General features: G+C 40.1%; 1 protein-coding gene across 2 annotated transcripts in view; it reads right to left on the bottom strand.

Annotated features, from left to right (window-relative positions):
* SSH2 (slingshot protein phosphatase 2) overlaps nt 1-11,272 on the bottom strand; it is a 243,713-nt gene extending 232,441 nt beyond the window's left edge. For both annotated transcript variants that reach the window (XM_018064358.1, XM_018064356.1), the window contains exon 1: nt 11,006-11,272. In XM_018064358.1, coding sequence (XP_017919847.1) covers nt 11,006-11,068 — 63 coding nt within the window. In that variant the 5' untranslated portion in view covers nt 11,069-11,272. The remainder of the gene's footprint in view (nt 1-11,005) is intronic.

Consider the following 17,846-nt stretch of genomic DNA (forward strand, 5'->3'; position numbering starts at 1 on the left):
CATCCTTCGACCTTTAAACTTCTTCATTTTGTGCCACAATTATATTCTTCTGTAAGACAATTTTAAGAACACAGTAAGATTTTACTCAGTTTTGTTCAATGAAATTTTCTCATTTTTTTAAGAATAAGAAATTATTATAGATTAAAATCTCACAAAAATGGTGCTTAAATGGAAATCTCCTAAGAATACTTTCTTTCTCCTAAGAGCCTTATATTTCATCTTTAAGATTCTGTATCCTGCAAGAATGTTTTGTAGGCAAGTGAAGGAGTTCCTGGGTTTTTCAGCCACACCTTGCCTAACCAAAATTCCTTTACAGGAATTCCTGTAGTTTCCTTTGAAGTTTAATTGGAAACCACAGAATCAGCATAAAAGTGCTCAAGAGTTGAGAAAGTTGCAGCTTGTAGAAGACAGATCAAAAAGACAAATCAAAATATTGTGCTCATAGAAATCTTAAGGCAATCCTTTTCAGCACTCTCTCAAGGAAGAAATAGGTTGTCTCTATTTTCTGACAAGGTTCAATAATAAAAACTGTAATCTAAACGCAACCAAAGTCTGAACCAAAGCTCTCTGTTATATTATATGTGAGTTTATCCAGTTGCTTTGGAAGTACATCTTCAAAAAGTTGCATTCAATTTCTACTGCCAACTCCTTATATAGCCGGATTAGACAGATCATTCTTCTCAACTATTATTTCCTTGTTGTTGTGTTGTTCAGTTGCTAAGTCATGTCCGACTCTTTGTAACCCCATGCACTGTAGCATGCCAGGCTTCCCTGTCATCTACCATCTCCCAGAGTTTGCTCAAACTCATGTCCATTGTGGTCAGTGATGCTATCCAACCATCTCATCCTCTGTTGCCCACTTCTCATCCTGTCCTCAATTCCTTCCAGCATCAGGGTCTTTTCCAATGAGTCAGCTCTTTGCATCAGGTGGCCAAAGTACTGGAGCTTCAGCTTCAGCATCAGTCTGTCCAGTGAATATTCAGGGCTGATTTCCTTTAGGATTGACTGGTTTGATCTCCTTGCAGTCCAAGGGACTCTCAAAAGTCTTCTCCAGCACCACAATTCGAAAGCATCAATTCCTTGGAAAGCATTATTTCCACGTACAAAGATATATTTAAATCCATAAACACCTTTAAACACACTCAGTGTCCTCAGATTCTCCATATTAAAAAAAAAAATCCATCAATTTCTGTTCTGTTTTGCCACATGATTCATAACCTCAATCATTAAAAGCACCAGCACATATAGCCTATGATACAAACTAAGGTGACCGCTTACAAAGATCTGTGCTACCATAGAGCAAAATATCCAATAGATTAATATGCTGCTAAGCACAGCCTAGAAAAATTGATAAGTTCCCAAAGGGAAAAGATCTTTAAAGACTGTAGTTGCATTAATCATTCTTTATGGTGCTCCAGGGTCATTACAAAATCATACACAACATACTCTGTCACAGAGATTGGCAACTAGAGCTAAGATGCCCTAATGTTTAAAATGTAGCTATTATTGAATAAAAAATATACAAAAGAGAAACTAATCCTTGAAATAGGCTGTTCATGTGAATTATATTGTCATAAAACAAATATCCTACCCACCAAACTTGTGTTATAATGAAAAATTGCTTAACAACCAAATAGCAACTCTAAATTACCATCATTATAAAACTGACTAATATTTCATGAGTACATGCATATTTGGTGCCAGGCATGATGCTAAGGCACTCTAATTCTTGTTTCTGTGCAAGAAGTACTATATTATCCCTGCACAGATGGGCAAACTAAAGCACAGAACTGTTAAGGGACTTGTGTAAGTCTAGTACATTCTAAAGGTGGGGTTCAGATTCAGGCAGGCTCTTTCCAGACCTTACACTCTTAACCACTGTGCTAAACTGCTTCATGTTGCTACAGGCATTTCTAAAGGCCTAAGAAGGGAGAAATGAAAATATATTCAGGGATTCCCTACTCCCATGTGATTTAAATCATAATCATTGGCAGATACTATTTTTACTCTAAACCACAATCACTTTCTTAAACCTCAAAGAATCAGTGAGCTTCCCTAATAGATTAAGATAATGTGTTATGAGTTGCTAACTTGTGGTTTATTTTAATTCTCACCTGAGACGTGCTAAGTATCATAATTGTGGAAAAAAGGGGCTCTTCCAAATTGTTGCTCTTTCTATAAAAGTGTCTGAAGCAACAATTGGAGAATCATTGCTCTAATGATTAACTTGCACAGAATGTCTTCCCTTAAAGTTCAATGAATATAATTTCATACATTCACACGCATGAAGCATTAAAAAAAGAGGTTGCTGTTGTTTTTAAGTGGGGGAAAGTACACAGCAGGGAGAGGGACAAGGTAGTGCCTACAAACACACACTCTGCAAAGACAGAAGCTTCTGTGTCTGGCTACCATGCCTTAGACAACAAATTGTACAATAATCACCCTGTGGAGAAACTGACTTCTAATTGTGAATGGAACTGAAAAAGATTAATACTTAATATTTGGAAGTAATAAACATATCTTTCATTTTCTTAGCTCCAAAAATCTTTTGCTCCTCCAACTTTTCCAATTAATCCATTAAACATTCTCTGTCCAGTATCTCATGGAAAACTGACATCTCCTTCCCATCCATGCTCACACTTGGTTTGTGCTTCTCCTATTCCACTCACCATCCTAGGGCTTTGTTTTGTTTTAATTCATGCTTAGCTTATAGCTGCATTCCCTACTAGACCTATAAATTCTAAGGCAAGGACTCAGAAGTCCTTGCTGGCCTTCTTTGTCTTCCTCAAGGCTTACACATCAATTATGATTACTACACTGTAATATAATTACTTATTTAATATACTCTAAGCTTCCTGAGGCCAGGGACTAACTGGCTGCTGGAGCCCCAATCCTGGCACAAATGAGCAGATAAATAGATACCTTCAGAATCAAGTATAGCACAGGGTACAAAAAGGTACTAAATTATCTTAAAAAACAAAAAACAAAAAACAAGCAGCTTCAAGAAAAAAATCAAGGCTGTAACACAGTAGATTACTTCTGCCTTCTTTCTAAGCATAGCCTCTCCCACTAAGTAAGTGAAATTATTTCGCTTTCAGGAAATCTAGGGAATCATGGGAGCTTTCACTACATTTTGGAGCCAAGATCACCTCACCTGACTTTCTCCTGACAAACAGGAAAATGAGGGGCACTGTGCACAGCAGCTGTGCTGCTCAGCTACACAAGAAAATGCAGGGCAGTTTGTAAGTGTATCTGAAAAGGATTCAGTGCTGAAAACCAGAGGAAGAGAATGGATGGCATTACCTGCACAAAACAGCACTCATTACCTACTTGCTGATTAACAAGACTCCTTAAGGTCTCTCCTCTCAGGGACACAGGACTTCTGGCATATTTCAAATTGGGTAGTCTTGTCAATAGACATAGAGGTTGTTTGTTTGTTTGTTTTTAAGTAGTTTCCCTACTACTGCTAGGTTTCTTGAATGCGTGAACAAATAAATGAAAAATATGAACATGGAAATGCTTACTATGGGCTAGGCACCGTGTAGCCAACATGACAGCAGGCATTTAATGGAAAAACTGCAGAGTGCTAAGCAGCTGGAACCAGGATGGGATGGCCCCAGTGTGGGCTCTGTATGGTGCCTTTTTCAGGATGGGCATAATCTAGAATCTGCTCCCTCTCACTTAAAGCCACAGAGAAAGGACGAGAGACCTGAAGACACCTTTTGAGTACCAAAGGTCTGTTCTTCCTTCAAACCAGTCAAATTTTAAAATCTAAGCTAGTTTGTTTATTTTCTGTCCATGCAACTTAATGAATACTAAATAATAAGCAAGCTCCTGTGGGACGAGCAATGGAACTTCACTGGAACACACTCTAGCTTGTACTCTTAATGCGGTGTTTCTCAGAAGTAGAATCAATTTAGTATTCACATTATGCAGTAAAACTGAGTATAAACATAATCTACAAAACAACTTAAAACACTAGTGAATATTTCTCTGTTCTATCGATGGAAAATTGAACAAAGTAGGAAACACACAAAGACTTTGAAATGACAGTATTAAGATGTTTTAATGTCTGTACATCAAAATGAATAAAAAACAAAATGGCAAATGAAAACTAATGCAAAATATGCAATATAACAAAAAAGATTGTTTTAAGCATATGAAAAATATTTACAAATCAATATGGCAAACATAATTATCCACAAAGAAAGCTTGGCTAATCACATGACTGACTTAAACAGAGACTATAAAACAAATACAGTAAGTTATTTGAAAAATGTTTAAGTTCTGATTTTTTTTAAAAAAGGTAACTTAAAACAACAAAATACTAGTGGTGAAGAGAGTTCTGGGTCAGACACCAGAACTATGACCGCTGGCAAGATTCTACTTTACTCATTTTACTGCCTTGAGATTCAATTTTCTTTGTAAATTAGAGATAATAATAATATCTACACCACAGGAGTGATGTAAAAATTAAACAACTGGGGACTTCTTCAGTAGTCCAATGGTTTAGACTCCACCTTCCAATGCAGAGGGTATAGGTTTGATCCCTCATTGGGGAATTAAGATTCCACATGCTGCATCGTGCAGCCAGAAAAAATTAAACAATATAAAACAATATAATGCATGTAAGGTATTTAGCACAGTGTTTGGTACGCAGTAAATGTTCAATAAACAACAGCTATTATGATTTAAAAAAGAATGATGACAACATTCAGGATTGATAAGGGTACAATGAAGCAGACATTTTTATACACAGCTTGTCAACAAAGCTTGATTCAACCTAAAACAGCAATATGTATCAAAAATCTTAAGGGTAGTCATATTTTGGGGGCTTCTGGAAACAAAATAATGCTTAAAAACAATGGAAAAAATTGCTAACTATGACTATATCCATCAACCCATCCATTGATCCACAGTCCAATATTTTTGACCCTGGTGATACAAAAATATATCAATAAACCAAGTCTCTGGCTGAAAGGTAAGTTAGGGAGGTAAGCAATCAAACGGTCAAGAACAATAAAGAGATAAGAGCCACGATGGGTAAGTACAGGGTGCTATGGTGCACGAAGAAGGAGCACCTACCATAGTCTGGGAGTGGAGTCAGGGAAGCTTCCCAGAAGAAGTGACATTTAAGCTGAGACCTGAAGGATGAGTAGGAATTAGTCAGGTAAACAGATGAAGGGAAGGTGTTCCAGGTAAAGGGAACAGCATGTGCAAAAGCCTAGAGATCCAAGGGAGCATGGCAGGTCAGCTTGACTGAGCAGTGTGCAAGGCAGGGACTTGGGAAGAGACAAGGCTGAAAAGGTAAGCAAGGTTGTCTTATTAAAAGTCTTGCGAGAAAACTCTGGAGTGTAGACTTTATTCTAAAGGCAATACAAACACCAAAAAATCAAACAGTTTTAATAAATAAAGGGTTAATATTCATAATGTACCAAGAGCATATACAGGTTGAAAAGGATGCACAGTTCATAAAATGGAAATACAGGACTGTAGCTGAATAACTCCTGAAGTTTACTAAAAATCACTGAATTGTACACTTATTAAAATAGGTTTATTTTAGGGCTTGTAGACTATACTTCAATAAAGCTATCTTCTAAAGAAAGTTAACAGAAATGCCTAATAAACATCTCAAAAATATTCAACTTATCTAATAATAAAATACATATCAAGCCAACTAGGTACTACTGTTTATCCTCAAAAATTATTAATGATTAACAATAAAATGTGAATATGCAGTGTTAATAAAGCTAGGAGAAATGAGCATTCTTATACTATGTTGGCTGGAGTAAATGTTAATTGGAAACAACCTTCCTAGAAAGTATAAATATGCAACAGGAATCATAGAATTGTTTACTCTGAGATCCTGTAACTGTATTTCTTGAAATCTTAATAAATGTTCCAGAATGCTGTCAAATATTTATGCACAATGATGGTCACTGCAATGTAATTTAAAAGTTGGAAAAAACCTAAATATTCACCAATAATGGAAAGGTTAGAATGAGTTATAACTACTCAATGCAGCCATTTAAGTGATTTGGCATACACCTATGATATATATAAAACTTTTTAAAAAAGCACACAGCATTATACATACAGCAACACTTCAGTTATATAAAAATACACGCTCAGCTGTATGCCACTTATCTTTCGTTCTCTTCTCTGTGCTTTTCCATATTTTCCAGATTTCCTACAATTGGCCTGTATTATTTCTATAGGTTAAGAAAATTTCTAAAACTGTCTTTGAAAAATTAAAAAGCATCACTTTTATTTTATGTAAGTCAATCTCATATTTTATGGCTTTATTTTCTCTGCCTAGGGAGAGAGGTGTGGTCATATGTGAATATATATCATTTAATAATATCTACATATCCCATATCCTCATTTGTATATATATAGATAAATGAATTTCCCAATTAAAGTGTGCATCTTAAACATCAAGACTTTGGTGAAACTTGGATGGGTCTTTATCTACAAATACACTTTACTCAATCCTGACTGCTTAAACCAAGACAAAACAAGATTAAGCTTTCTTATAAAGATTTGGAGTCATCGTTATAACTATATAATAGCTGCTCTAAAGGAGTACTGGGTCTTAGAGGAATATACTTGTCCTTACATAAAGTAGTCCCTAACTGCTAAATTTTTTCTTTGGGTCAGCTATTTATAGGTTTTCTTCCTCTGCCCTTGCTGTAAAAACATCAACTATCATTTCCCAGAACTATAAGGAGCCTGCCTTTAGCAGCACCTGACCTTTTCCATTCATATTTTGCTGCTGGTAATCTTCTAGGAGTATGGAAACTAAATATTCAAGTTTATAAGATTTCTGTGTAGACCAAGAGATAATAGGCTTCAAAAAAGGGTATCACCACAAAATGACTTGTACAGACTTGGATGATTCTGTTCTAGACAGTCAAACCAGACAATATATAAATGAACTCAAAAGACAAGTGTGAGTTCTTAATTGCATCTCAAGTCTTGATTCCTTTACTGGCAGTCAAGTTCTCAGGACCAGAAACCAATATGCTGTTTGTCTTACCACACCATGGAAAGAGATATGAACCAGGAGCCATGGAACTTGGTTCTAGTGCTAGATCTTATCCAACCAGTTCGGTCATCTTCGGTAAGCCTTTTAACGTTGATATCTGTCCTGCGTAACTTCTGAGGCTATTCTAGAATTAAATCAGACCATGAACACAAAACACTCTGAAAAGTATAGAGCACTATACAAAAGCAAAAGATTTTTATGGTATTTCACTGTATTTATATAACCCTGGGTCAATACAGATATCTGTTCAGAAAATTCATACCAGAAAGATAGAAGGTAAGAGATCATTCTCAAATTGTTTCAATTAATTAAAAACATCTGTTATCTGGGAAGAACAATATATTCCAAGACTTGACACCTCTGATCCCTCCTCCCCTATATCCAATAAGCCCCAGGTTCTGCGTGTCTTTTCTTCCGTCCCTTGCACTTGTCCTTCTCTTTCCCATTCCCAGTTCAAGCCTTTACTATTCACACCCAGGCCACCGTAACAGCCTCTAGCAGGCTCTACTCATGCCTTTTCTCCCTCTCTCCACTCCCCTGGCCCATAGCTGGTGGATCAGTTTTCTTAAAACACTACTGTGATCCTATTTGCTCAAAACCTCTAAGGACTCTCTATTACCATCTCTGTCAAGTTCAAATGCCTAAGCTCAGCAGTCCCTTTGCAGCCCTACCTGCCTCCTCAGCTTTATCTATTACCACTCTTCCAAACAAATCCTTCCTCAAACTCGTCTACTTAAATCTCCTCAGATATGCCTTGTACGTTTCTGTCTCTAAGTCTTGGTATATACAGCTTCTCTCCACCTGGAACACTTTCTACTCCCCAGCTTCTATCTCAGTCTATAAACATTCAACCTCCCCTTCAAGACCTAGTTCAAGAGTCACCTAACTATGTTATACTTCTCTTTGATTCTCAAGAAGGAAAAAGATGGAAGATTCTAAAGTTAGACACATCTGGGTTTGAATTACATCTTCAACAGCTGAGTGTCACTGGGTACAATCCTTAATAGCTCTTTGCCTCAGTTTCATCAGTAAGATGCGGACAAAAGAAACTTCCCTTGAGCATGCTGTGAAGAGTAAATAATCCATGTAAGGTAGTTACATGTTAGATATTGGTTTCACTACTATTGCCACTAGTGAATTTATCTTAATTTGAATCCATACAATACTTATGGCCATTTACAAACTAGCTGTTGATATACATTCAGTATCATTCCCCTCACACTCCTTTTCTACTCTCTCATCTCATTCTTGCCCCTCCTCTAGTCCCTATGTCTTCCTTCTCCCCCTCCCTGCCAAGATTACATGACCCTGAAGGACAGAGTTAATATCTTTCACATCTTACTACTATAATAGTCATTCACACCCAGTAGATGATCAATAGATTTGTTTAATCCCTAAAGAAAAAACACTGAAGAGCTGACAGTATTAAAATGTCTTACCTCCTATAATGAAACACTGTAACAGAATGCTTAAAATGATAACAACATCTAAATCTCCAGCCTGGCAAAATTAAATCTCTCCTTTCATGGTTCTGTAGATTGTTTCTGCTCTCTCTTAAAACAAACAACTCAACTTTTCCATGCAGCAAGAGACACAACAGCAAATATAGCCAAGTCAGACAGCAGTCGAATACTGGAACACAAGGACCATGACAAAACTCAGCTAAAAAAGCTCTGGGTGAAGTGGAATAGGAAGACAACTTAAAGGGAAAGGTAACTGCTCATAGTTACGCTGACAACACCGACTGTTTCACACACAGACACACACGACTGTTTCACACACACAACACCGACTGTTTCACACACACACACACCCCCAGTACCAGGATTCCTTTTCTCCCAGGGTCACATATAAAATGAAATAATCAGGCTACTATAGCAAGTAGATGTATCAGTCATTTAGCTCAATAACTGAGCTTACCCATGATCAATTTAATTACCTCTATCAAAGTGCCTATTAACATACCTCAGGATTCTAAAATAAGCAAGTGTTGGCTAACAAAGTTATATCAAATAGATATGGTATTACTGTATACTAATCATTCACCTCAAGAAAATAAGTATAATAACATGATATACATATATTATTATTACAGCATCAATTGATTTCAACAATGCCCAAGGAAAACCATGTCAATATAATTCTGGTTTCTGGTTTACTTGCTCAACTCAACTAACCTTCAGTTGCTCTCTCAGCCAAAATCAGGCCTGGTAACCACTATCCTCAAAAGGTTTACAAGAAGAGTGAATTAAGATGGTCTGATGGTATGTTAATGACTTTCCAAAAACTAGTATCAAGTACCACATATAAGAATAACGTATATTAAATTTCCAACCTTATGATATTTGTCTTCAGAAGACCCTTAAATATTTTACGAGCTTTCAAGTGCAGTTATTCTAAAATCATATAATCTTAAGAGTTAGAAAGAGCCCTTACACCATCTCCTAGGCCAAAGGACCTCCAGCCTTTTGTTTGAACTTTTCTACAATGAGCACTCACTATTTTGCAAGGCAGTCCACCCCACTGTTACAAAGTTCTTCCTTAGCATGAAAATCTGCCTCCCTGAACTTCTATCCAAGGATCCCAGCTAGCTCTTCTGGAAACAACACAAGGTAAGGTAACCTCTGAAGTATAATCGCTTCTAGAATTAGGATATAGCTGCCAATTTAGTCACACAAAGTGCAAAAGCTGGCTCAGGGGGGAAAAAAGGAAACCACCACACACTACACAACAAAATTTTGAAATTCAGGAAACTATGTTGAAATCACAAACCAGCATGTTTTCAAGATGTCAAAGCGCACACCTCAGTTAATATATAAATTAAGAGTAACCCAAATTTTTACAGTGGAAGGTGTTTCTGTGTATATTGAATACGTGTTTGCAAGTTGAAACTACTAAACCCACCAACCTAGTTTTTAAAACTACAATTCTGTAGGAAGTTCCAAACGGTTTTTCCAATTCCTCATATATTCATTCCATCTATTTCCCTCTAAAACATCTGGATTTTTTTTTAAAGATCCCATTTCGCCCCACTGGTGCAATATTTCATTTTAAAAAATAAATATTTCCAGAGGAAAAAAAAAGCCTAAAAGAATGGAGCGTAAAGAAGTGGGGGTGGGGCGAAGGCAAAGAAGGGCCCAGCAGGAAAAGGCTGGTTACTGGGTATTTTCCTTCTGGAAGCACGCTTCACTCGCACTGGCATCTGAAGTAACGAGCCATACAAACACGACTCGAGAACAAGAACGATCATGAGCAATGAGTGTGATGCATAAATGTCTGTGAGATGTAAATGAATTGGCACTGGTCATCAAGCAGCGCCAGATGCTTCAGGACCTCGTCGAGGAAAGGTGAGAGGTCCAAGGAGCAGAGACTCCCGCCACCCTCTGGGGGAGGGGAGATGGCGAGAAACCTAGGAGTAACTACCGTTCAGCCGTCCAATGAAGCCCAATGGACAGGACACAAGAAAGACAGCAAGTGACCAGGAGGAAGGCAGACGCCCGGAGAGCCCGAAGGGCGGGCGGTGGGTGAAGACGGAACGGGTCCCTGAAATGGGTGCGGGTAAGGGGATGTGGCTGTGGGTAAGGGGCATGGCAGGAGTCCCGGGGTCCTCTCCCTGCAGCAGAGCAACAGAGGGTAAAAGGAAGGGGGAGGGTGAAAAGCAAGAATGACTCATTCCCGAAAGGAAGTGCTCAAGCCAGAGGAAAGCATGCCACAGGGGGCTTCGGGGCGAGGATGGTGAGGCGCTAGGTGCTCAGAGTGACGGAGGCACAAATCAACGTCCGGTAGTTCCTGCGGCTCGTCTTTAAGATGGGGGCGTGTGGGGGGTTCGCGGCAGCCGGGTGCCAAGGCCTGGGAAGCGGCGCGGCGCGTGCGCAGTGGCGCTCGGCGGGACCCGCTGAGGCAAAGCGGAGCCGCAGTGACAGAAGCGAGCGGAGCGGCTGCCGGGAGGGGACTCACCGAGGCGCAGGGGCTGGAGGTAGTGCTGGGGGTAGGCGACCGCTGGACCGTGACCAAAGCCATCTAGGCGCTGCTGGGCTGTTCCGGGCAGGGCATTCTTGTCCCGAGTGTGGGGGGCGGGAGGGTGACGGAGCCGGGATGGGGCAAAGGGGTGTGGGGTGGGGGTGAGGGGAACAGGGAGGAGGAGGAGGCCGCGCGAACGGCCGCAGACTCCGCACCCACCACCGGACTCTCGCAGACTGACGCGCCGAGCGGGCGGCTGGCTGGCTGGCGGGCGGGCGGGCGGTTCGGCAGCTGCGGGGCACAATGAGCGCTCCCAGTGCGCAGGCGCCACCTGTCAGCAACCGCCTCTCCCCTCCTCGCGCGCCGCCGCCTGGCCGTAACCCTTGAGTTGCCGGAAGCCGGCCGGGTGCGTGCGCCTCGGGCCGCCGCCCCCTCTGGGGGTTTCCCCCCGGGCTCTGGGAATCGCGCGGGTTAGGCTGCGCTGGGGGTTTGAGGGGGTGGGTTAGGGAGCGGGTTCTGCGGCTGGGGAGCGGGTGTCCCTGGAGTCCCCACTCTTGAAGGACAACCTTTTTTTATTCCCGAGGTTGGGCGCACAGCTTAACCCACCTTAGTGAGAAGAAACCGAGGTGAAAATCCTGACGCGAACGAGTTTCCGGGTGGGAAAGGGCGCCGCGGGGTTTCAAACGCTTCCTCTGAGCGTGGATGGGACTTTCTGGGCTAGAGACCTTACCGTTGACCCGGCTCTCGAGGGCTTTTTTCTTAGCTTTCCCACCCTTCCGCTCTGAGTCCATGTTTTATGATGAGACTTTTTGAAAGAAAGAAGGATTTGTAATTTTATACCCGAGAGTCTTCATGGTACCCTCGTGCTTCCTCTGTTACCCTGGCCCCTGTCTAAGGGCTCATTCATTATTCCTGAAGTGCAGGGAGGCCGAGAGAGCCTAGGGGAAGCCGAGAAAGCTGGGCTCACGGAGTTACAAGGGTCCAACCTGCTATTTACCTCCCACTTGCTTCCTGCTGGGAAGAAATTCTCCTGATTAGACAGGATTTGCTCGTTGGGGTTTTCCTTCTCTTCGTCTCTAGATTTCATTATTTCATAGACACATGCGAAATGTCGATTGAATATTCTAAAGAAATAGTTTTCTAAAAGATAAATCATCAGCTGAACCTAAGCCAAGAACATAATGAAAAATCAAGATTTAAGGGGGGCGGGGGTGGAAATCGCGCCATATAAATACCATAGATTGATTACACAGAGAAACAGAGTTGACAAAGCTATTTCTTAATTTGAGTGGATGTGCTGGTAAATACCACCATACATAACATGTCTGTAAAACGCAGACATTCCGGAGTTTGCAGTTATTAATCCACCGCCTCTTGTTTGTCACTCAAAGTCTCTTGGATCTTACTGCTTGTTGTAAATTGGCAGAGCGGCCTTGAGCCCTTTCTGGCCGCTGTATGGTTAAGTGCCACTGGAGCCCTCTGTGCTGAGCCTTTGTTCTCTCCCTGGGGCCCTGTGGTTGAAATAATTAGCAGGGAGGTTCCATCAAGAATCAGACACTGAGGGTCCCTGTACTGTACAGTCCTATGTTGAATGTACAGCAGAGAAGCCAGCTGGTAGGCTTTTGCCCCCTGGTGGTGGTGAAGAGTGCCTGCGAGCCAAAATTAAACAAAGATGTACGGTTCACAGATTAAACAATCTGACTGTGTTTTTCCCAGAGCTACTTGGTAAACAGGAAAAGACCAGACAAAGTTCAGAAGTAAGAACTTTGAACCAACGCTTAGCAGATCAAACAGGAAGCTATATGCCTAGGCAAGAATTTTACATTGCTGAAAGCTGAATGAACACAAATAAATGAAACATGGCTTATTAACCAAAGTGTAGTTCTAGAAAAAAGTGTTATTCAAATTCTGTAAAGCAGTTATCCCTCAATAAAAAATGTTTTTTTAAGTGTTATTCAAATCAATAGGTCTTAGTAATGTACTTCTGACTCAGGGACAGCAACACTGATTATCTGCTTTTATGTAGCAACACAATCTTCAATTCTTTTGGACAATGATAATCTTACAGTGCAAAATAATCTTACAGTGGGAAAGAGCACACCTTAGCGATTAGAGATCTCGCTTCTAGTTCCTGGCCTCTGTAAAACCTTGAGCAAATGGCTTAAAGTTTTTAAGTTTTAGTTTATTTCTTCGACAGAGTTCTAACTCACAGGATTCTTGTTCTCAAGTGAGAAAAAAATGTAAAGTGCAATATAAACTATAAAACCCCATGTGTAATTAAAATAATTTTGTTATTCTCTTAAGTTTGTTCCAAGTGCAGTCAGCATTTTCTGAGTATACCCTATGTGTAGAAAATAGCATCAAGCAAAAAGGTAATAAAAATATTTTAAAATACATGATTCCATGCCTTTTCTTAACATTAGGAGAAGTAGATTTGTGGTCAAGATATGTCTCATTTGTAGGTAGGTTTAAAATGTCTTTATTCACCACAACTGAGGTGATAAAATTCTGGTCAAAATTAGGATTGTAAGGTACCCAAATTCACATAAGGTTTGTAATAGAAAGCTAATTTATTGACAGGAGAAATATCTTTTCCTGGTGTATTACTTTTTAAGGAAACTAAGATTTGGAAGTTGTTCGTGCATGTTCATTGAGTCATTCATCATTAATTGAGAAAATAGTGTGTATCATATACTAGTCACTGTTTTAAAAACAAAAGTCTGTCTATCTCTCACAGCTTGTTAGCAGTAGAAAACGCATCAAATAATTACAGTAGGCTTTAATGGTACTGTTGTTTCAGTCGCCTCTGCTAGGCCCCACAGGAAATACATACATCTATATATGTATATACACATATATATACATATATATATATGAGGAATCTAGAAATGTACAAAGTGCTTTAGAAAAACAGAGGAGGTCTGGGCAAATGCAGGCTTTATGATATTGGCTTTCAGTCTTTGCCTGTAGTCCCAGTACAGCCACATGGTGAACTGATCTGGATCCTTGTGCCATTGGAGTTCATTTAACCCTTGACTTGTATTACCGTTCTTCAGGGGTGAAATTATAAAAGAGCTTTTGCAATTTCTGTGGTCAGCTGGTTCTTAAGCTTTGAGAACCTGATGAAAACTATTAACCATCTCCCCAGAAAGATGCACTTACATATTTCACACACACTGAAACCCATTAAGGGGCTCTAGGTTAAGAATCCTGATCTTAAGTTTAAAACAGGGCTTCCCTGGTGGTCCAGTGGTTCAGACTCTGCCTTGAAATGCAGGGGGTGTGGGTTGGATCCCTGGTCAGAGAACTAAGATAACATATTCTGTGGAGCAACTACTGAGCCTATGTACCGCAACTAGAGAGTCCATGCACCACAATGAAAGATCCTGCATGATCAATGAAGATCCTGCATGCTGCAAGTAAGACCCAGTGCAGCCAAATGAATAAATCTTAAAAAAATAAAATTTAAAGGAGTGGCTCTCAACCTTTTCTCTTATCATGAAATCTATAGAAATCATGATGATATTTGTTCAGCACACTGTGATAAATTAGAGGGGATTTGGAAGCAATAATGTGGGGCTTGGTGAAAAAAAAGTGATTTTCTCAATATAGTTATAATGTGAAAAATAACAAACATATTAAGGATGATATTAAATATTGAGTTTGCATAAGCTTCCAAATAAAGTTTGTCAAAATTTTAATGAAAAACCCAAGATTGCTTCTATAAACATAACATTTTCTATGTAGGGTTTTATGATCGAAATGATTGCATCTAATTCCTGAACAAGACAGTTTGACAGTGATCACTTAGTAGTCATTTTGATGAGAATTTATATTCATCTTATATATATTGATGAGAACAAGTAGGTGATAAATTTTCAATAATTTCACAACAATTCAAAATTTACAAGCATAAATTATATATGACTAATAGCTCTTACTTTTTTCCCACCAGAAAACATAATGTGGTAATATTTTATGATAACGTGACTGGATTTAGAATCCACTCAAACTTTTTCATATTTAGTATAATTTACAAAATAATGATGAAAACTTCAATTCACAGAGTATGACTGTATTATGAGAGCAATAATTCTGCAGCTAACTTGGATGTAATGAAAGGACATATCAGCCATAAACAAAGGGAAGAATTCAATATAAATGAAGAGAGAGATGTAGAGCTGAATCCATGAGGAGTATCTGACAGACTTCCCTGCCTTTCTTGGCCACACATTAGGCTCTGAGTCCTGCTCCTTGAGTGCCTGGAACAAGCACTCCTCCAGCAGCTTCAGGGCTCAATGTCTGTGATGAGCAGCAGTGTATACTCCAACTGGCCTATGAAAGTGATGCCCTGGAGATAGAACATTCCCTGGCTTTGTTCCTTTATTTGAGGATACTTGCTTTAATGAAGCAAGTCCCCCATGTGCTTGCCTCCTGTGGGACCATGGGGCACACTAGGATGGATCATCAGACTGATTCTTTGGGTTACTCTTTGAGAATCCTTATGTCAAACTGCTTCTGCCCAGGGGTAAATTATATAGAGGCACCAGTCCTTTCAGGCCATTCCTGGGGCTTCATGGATAACCATCTTACAGTACATCTGTAATTCATTGATCACACACCAAATAAAGTAAGTCATATAACAGACTATAGTTTATATAGCTAAGCTTGTTAAAATGTGAGGGGAAAATTGTCCTTAATAATCCAACCTCTTACATTTGAAATGACAAGTTAGAGAGTAATAAAACAAGTAGAAATCGGGACTTCCCTGATGGTTCAGTGGATTAAGAATCCACCTTGCCAAACAGGGAACTTGGGTTCAGTCCCTGGTCAGGGAACTAATATTGCCAGGCTGCAGAGCAACAAAGATTCTGCATACCACAGCTAAGTCTGCAGGCCACAATGAAAAATCCCATGTGTTGCAATTAAGACCTTCAATTAAGCCAAATAAATAAATATCCAAAACAAAGAAACAGACAGAAACATATACACATAGCGTATATAATAGCTAAGAGTGAATGGAGTATGATTGAATTATATATTGCCTCTGTGCTGTATTTAGTTGCTTAATTGTGTCCAACTCTTTGACACCCCAGGGACTGTAGCCCGCCAGGCTTCTCCATCCATGGGGATTCTCCAGGCAAGAATACTGAAGTGGATTACCATGCCCTCCTCCAGGGGATCTTCCCGACCCTGGGATCGAACCCTGGTCTCCCGTATTGCAGGCAGATTCTTTACCATCTGAGCCACCAGGGAAGCCCATATTGCCTCTACCTGGTTGTAATTTTTCTTAAATTTTAATAATCTTATACTAACTTTGTTTGATGGTGTCCAGATAGGAGATAGAAACCACACCAGTTAATTGAACAGGTGATTTAACAAGAATTGTTAACTAGGTATGAAGTTAAGGGGGTGACTGAAAAACTAAAAAGAGCAATGTAATGTATGACAGAGGTAGTGACTGTTACTACCTTTAGGGCTGAAAAACAACCTAAACAAAGGCATTAAACAGAAAAAAAAAAATCACAAACTTGGAGGAGTGACCCCTCAGATCTCTGACGAGGCACTGCCTAACTGGTGTTGCTATCTCTGAGCTTAGATGGGGGTGCTTGAGGGGACCCAGAAGTCTGGGCCCCAGACCTCTACAGCAGAACCCTGGCTGATGTCAATGAAAATGACAAAACTGTAGAAAAACAGCAAACTGGTTTCAACTGTTGCTACAGAAAGAATCTCCTACTACCAGAATAAAGAAGCATTGCTGGAGTGAAGCATACTGGAACCAACACACTACAGGAAGCAGTCATGAGATAGACAAGAAGGAACAAGCCTCTTGTCCTTCCTCAGCCTTGGGGTCTCCCTCCAATGCCCCCAATTAGCAGAGCTTAACAGAGCCAGCTGGCAAGGCAAAGAAATGTGGTTTTCACACTCCAGCTCCAGCATGAAAGAAAATTACAAAAGGAGCTGAGGAAACAACAATAGGCAATTGGCTGATGTGGAAATTGATACCAGAAGTGGAATCTATCTTCCATCTTCTGGTTTTGCATATATCTCATGAAGACAGTTAAAGACCTTGATCCTTTTGCTCCCCAGATCCAGTCAGCACATAATGTTATCAATGCACTGGATCAACTTAATGCTGATTGGAAGGTCAAGATGCTCAACATCTCTGTGGACTGTATTATGGCAGAGAGCAGGAAAATTGACGTAGCCCTGGGGAAAGACTGTGAAGTTATATTGTTGGCCTTGCCAAGTAAAAGCAAATTGCTTCTAGTGTTTCTTGCCAATTTGTATGGAGAAAAAAGCATTTGCTGGATCACTAGCAGCGTACCAAGTGACAGGAGTTGTGTGTTGATTTGCTCCAGTAAAGTTACTATATGCGGAAGAGCAGCTGCAATTGGAGGCATCACCAGACTAAATTTATAATCACCCAAAGTCATCCTCCAAGATCCAGCTGCCTTCGTCACAGGCCAAACAGGTAAGTTAAATTGATGTAAGATAAGGACTTCCCTGGTGGTTCAGTGGCTAAGACTCCACACTCCCATTGCATGGGGTCTGGGTTCTGATCCCTGGTCAGGGAACTAGAGCCCACGTGCTGCAACAAGAATTCGCGTCCAGCAGCTGAAGAACCTGTAGGGAAGATAGCACAGCTAAGACCCAGTACAGCCAAGTACATAGATAACTTTCCTTTTAATTGGCATGAGGTAGATTTCATCACTCCTGCTTCTTTAAGTCTTTATTGGTGTCATTAATCTCTGTAGTTCCCCTTCTGCCATCCCCAAAAAGCAATGATTTTTGTTTATTCTCTGGTATGTGTGTATGAGGGGGAAGGGGGTTCCCA

The sequence above is a fragment of the Capra hircus genome, chromosome 19 (genome assembly GCF_001704415.2).
Source record: "Capra hircus breed San Clemente chromosome 19, ASM170441v1, whole genome shotgun sequence".
In the NCBI taxonomy this organism is placed as follows: domain Eukaryota; kingdom Metazoa; phylum Chordata; class Mammalia; order Artiodactyla; family Bovidae; genus Capra; species Capra hircus.